Here is a 3,986-nt window from a genome sequence, read left to right as displayed (position 1 = left end):
GGCCTCCTCGACCTGCGCTGTCCCTAAATTGTTTCAGGTATCCGTGGCGTCTCATATCGGTTTCAGCCCCCAGCCCCGATGCTTGACACCCTCCTTCAAAAAGGGACTTTTTGCTAGCCTTGACTATACTCACATTTGCCTCTTGGGTTACGTCTGCTCTCTCTGCTCCAGGTAAACACACTACCTGATCCAGAAAGGAAAGCACAGAAAATTTGGAGGGGGAAGAAACATGGAAAAGGACATTTTAACTCACGTGGAGGCTCCGGTGACCCAGGCAAGCGACACAGACCCAGGCACACTGGCAGCACAGGCAACAGCCCAGCCTGAGGTCCAGATTCCACTTGAAGGGGCTCTACTGGCCGCAAGTAGTGGGGAAAATGTGGGGCAGCAAAGCCCGGGGCCAGGAGAGAACGAGGAGATGGAAAATAGGTCTGTTCTTATTTTGAGTCTGAGCACAGGGGCCGATGGCCAATGCCCAGATTTGGGTCCTGTTGATGCTGCACTGCAGGGGTCTAACACCTGGGGAAATGCAGGGAGGAAAGGCAGCCGGAAAAGGAGGAACAGAAAGCAAACTAAGATTGTGTATCTTCCCTGGCCTCTGACGCTACAGACTCGGGCATCTTCTGCAGCCCCAGTTCTGGGCCAGTCTCGTGTCCTCGGAGCTCTGGGGTCTGCTGATACTGGAGACAGCGAGGCGGGGGAAAACAGGGGGCAAGGGGAGGATGAAGAGAGTGAGAACACGTCTATTCTCACTGAGCCTCAGGAGGCACCTGCTGACGCCCTGTGGCCAGCAACAAGTGCAGTCCAGCCCTCTCTTGAGGAGGCATCCCTGGCAGCTGATGAGGGGATAAACACAAGGCAGAAAAAGAGCCGGAAAGGGAGAAATAAAAAGAACAAAATGATCATGGCTAGTCCTTGGCCTCTGACAGTATATGCTTGGGCATCGTACACAGACCCAGCTCAGGCTCAGATGGCTTCGGCAGGGGACAAATCACTTGCCAAAGATGGAGTCGATGGGAGGCATCAAAGCCAGGGTCCAGAGGGCGAGGCCCCAGACTCAGCTGAGGATCTGGAGCCGGTCTCATGGGAGGAGGGAGAATCCCTCTCTGCTGACAGCATGGGAGATGGAGGGACAAGCAGACATACAAAGAGCAATAGAAAGGAGAAGAGTGTCTTGGCTTGTCCTTGGCCTCTGACAGTACAAGCCTGGGCATCATTCGGAGCAGCAGATGATGTTCAGACTCATCTCCAGGGCAAGTCTTCTGCTGCAAGTATGGAGGAGGACGTGGGGCAGAAAAACAAGCCTCAACTGGAGAATAGTGAGGAGGAGACAAAGTCCACTCCTCCTTGGCCCGCGAGGCTCCAGGCTGGCGCCTCCTTCTCAGCAACAGCTCCGGGACAGGTTTCATTTGAGGGGGCTCCTTCGCAAGACCTCCAGTCCCAGGCGAGCCAAACTGGGAGGAGGTCCCAGGAGAGAGAGGAGGAACAAGTTCAGAGCAAGGCAGAGCAAACTCTGGAAGCTGGTCAGGGTTGGAGAAGCACCAAGAGACACCCAGGGGATCAGGACTTCTGGGAATGCACAGTGATGAATTTTGCTAAGAAAGTCGACTGTTGCTATTGTGGGGAGCTCTGCTCACAAGAGCAGATGGAGGCTTTGACCTTGACCAAAGCCCACACCCACATCAGTACTTCAGTGATGGGAATGCAAGGACCAGAGAAGGAGAGGGCTGAATCTCAGGCAGTCTGGATGGGCAAATGGGAAGGTTTTTGAGATGCAGAGGAGAAAAGAAAGGGACCTAAGGGACCTAAAGAGCACTTTGGGTCCTGGAAGGACCACCATGTGTATCTGTTGGGAGAGAGCTGTTTAAAATGTTACATCAAGGCTCACAACCCAACTGGTTAATTTATTCCATGACATGGTAACATTGCAATTACTCTCTGGATGGGCAATTTCTCTCTGAAATAAGTTTTAGGTTGCTGGAGAACAGGCATAACTTCAGAGAAGCAAAAATGCTTTTTTCTCTATCTTCTTTCCCATAACATTCTCAACATTGTTGGGAACAGTGTGTTACCTATGGCTGATAAACGCTATTAGAGTCTAGAGGGTAAACCAATGACAGAATGTGTGTTGGATCCCGAGAATACTTCTCTTGACTAGAAAGTAGTATTGTAGGTTGCATATTAGATTGTAAACTGACTTGATGATTGCATTTAGTTCTAAGACTGGCCAATTTACTGTTGCTAAGACTACAAGCTAAGAGTGCAGATCCCAGTGCCTGGGACCAAAGCCCAGCTTTGCCACTTGCTATCCATGTTCCTCTGAGCAAGTCATTCTTCTCTCCTGGGTCCCCGTCTATCCCATGGGGGTAATAATAGCACCTGCTTTATAGATTGTATGATTAAATGAGTTAAAACATGTGAAGCACTTAGACTAGTACATGGCATATAATAAGCCCTCAGACACTAATCACCTGTGATTGCTTTTAACTTTCAGTACTAAATGTCATGCAAGGGTTTGGCACTGTGGTATTATGCATCTTGAAAGTTACACAAATGGCAGTGCATGTGGGAGGCAGGCGACGATGCCTCCATTTGCAATTATGGTAGCAAAGCCTTAAAGCCAAGGGGCAAAATGCTGCTTACGGGGGGAAAAGCAGACAATAAAATGGTAGCTATCATTCTGAGGTGTAGGATCTCAGCCACGGCAGGACAATGTGCAGCAATAAAGGCCGGGAGAGAATATGCTCCTGCGTTAATAGTCGTCACCGCGGGTCGGTGGGATCGTGCACGGGCCACGTTTTCCCGCTTCCTGATTCTTTTGTGTAACCTCCAACGGCCTACCTCACCATGTCATCAGCAAATAATCAAAACTCATGCAGGAGGGCAACAAGGCCAAGGAGCTTTCTCCTGGTGGAGAAAGTCGGAGGAGTCAGCCAACGTGGGAGGTTCTCAGGGGACTCCCCAGTCCGCAGCTGCTGGAAGAGAGACCCAGGCACAACACAGACAGCTCCGCCCATCGCCCACCTGGAAGGAGGCAGGGATTCCATTTTTCTCCAGCTACCTGTGGGAATGAAGGAGGGCGCTCACTCTTCTGCTCTAACCAACACTTGCCTGATTTGGCAGAGACGGTGCTGCTCTTACTCTAGGTTGCTACCACCTGCCGCGTGTCTTGCCGCCTTACCTGGCAGCTTGGCTGGACAATGCAGCTGGGCATAGGCTGAGAGTAAAGCGTAGGCTTTTGCATTGGCCTTTCGGATAGCCTGGCTTTGGGGTCGATTTAGTTAAAATGATGCCCTGGTGCATTCCCTGGCAACACTGAAGGGGTAGATATTCATGGAGGGTTCAGAGGGGGCCTAAGTGCCCCTTTTCTGTGTCCTGGATGCTCTAGCAGGCTCTTCGGGAACGTTTGGAGAAGTGTCTTTTTGAAGGTGCACAAGGGAATTTTCTGATGCCCGCTCATCTTCCTGCTGCGAGGGGCCAGCTACACTCTGATCTCACTTGAAGGGGACAGTTGTACCCTCTAGTTGGCTACATGCCTCTCTATTAAATCCAGCGCCTTAACCAGAAGAGTGAGTGTGTATATGCAGGAGTTGGGGCCTCATAGCCTCACTACCCTTCAACGCCACCTCAGAAAGGGCTCTCTGCTATGAATCAAGGTTAGAATATGGGGAATGAAAGAACTCCAGTGAAGTGGGGCGGTGGGAGAACAGGAACAAAGGAATGAATCCCTGATTTCTTTTTTCCAGGTGAGTCCTCTCCTCTATTTCTCCCACATTAGTTGGAAATTTGGGGCAGGAGAGCTACACAGGGCAAGGGGATGAGCAGGGGAAAGAGAATAAGGAGAAGCTGGTTGCCCAGTTCTTGGGTTGGTCCAAGTTTAAAGCCGAAAGAGAGGGTCAGGGGGGTCTGAGTTCCCTTCATTGTCCAGCTCAGCTCACTAGGGTAAGAGTCGAAATGTATTTGAGGCAGAAGGGCCTATAACTGTA

General features: G+C 50.9%; 1 protein-coding gene across 1 annotated transcript; it reads left to right on the top strand.

Moving 5' to 3' along the window:
• Nucleotides 1–229: 229 nt before the first annotated feature.
• On the top strand, nucleotides 230–1,771 carry LOC148163003 (uncharacterized). Its single transcript, XM_088028953.1, has one exon. It carries the CDS (start codon nucleotides 230–232, stop codon nucleotides 1,769–1,771), a length of 1,542 nt encoding a protein of 513 aa, XP_087885079.1.
• Nucleotides 1,772–3,986: the final 2,215 nt, after the last annotated feature.

The sequence above is a fragment of the Eumetopias jubatus genome, unplaced genomic scaffold (genome assembly GCF_037043125.1).
Source record: "Eumetopias jubatus isolate StellerSeaLion01/CBP00866 unplaced genomic scaffold, mEumJub1_p1.0 scaffold_11, whole genome shotgun sequence".
Taxonomy (NCBI): Eukaryota; Metazoa; Chordata; class Mammalia; order Carnivora; family Otariidae; genus Eumetopias; species Eumetopias jubatus.
Note: the sequence above shows the minus strand (reverse complement) of the source record. Positions and strands in the feature narration are given on the sequence as shown.

Bases quoted from the DNA above. Each gene is read 5' to 3' on its own strand.
- LOC148163003 (XM_088028953.1), top strand. From the start codon at position 230: ATGGAAAAGGACATTTTAACTCACGTGGAGGCTCCGGTGACCCAGGCA.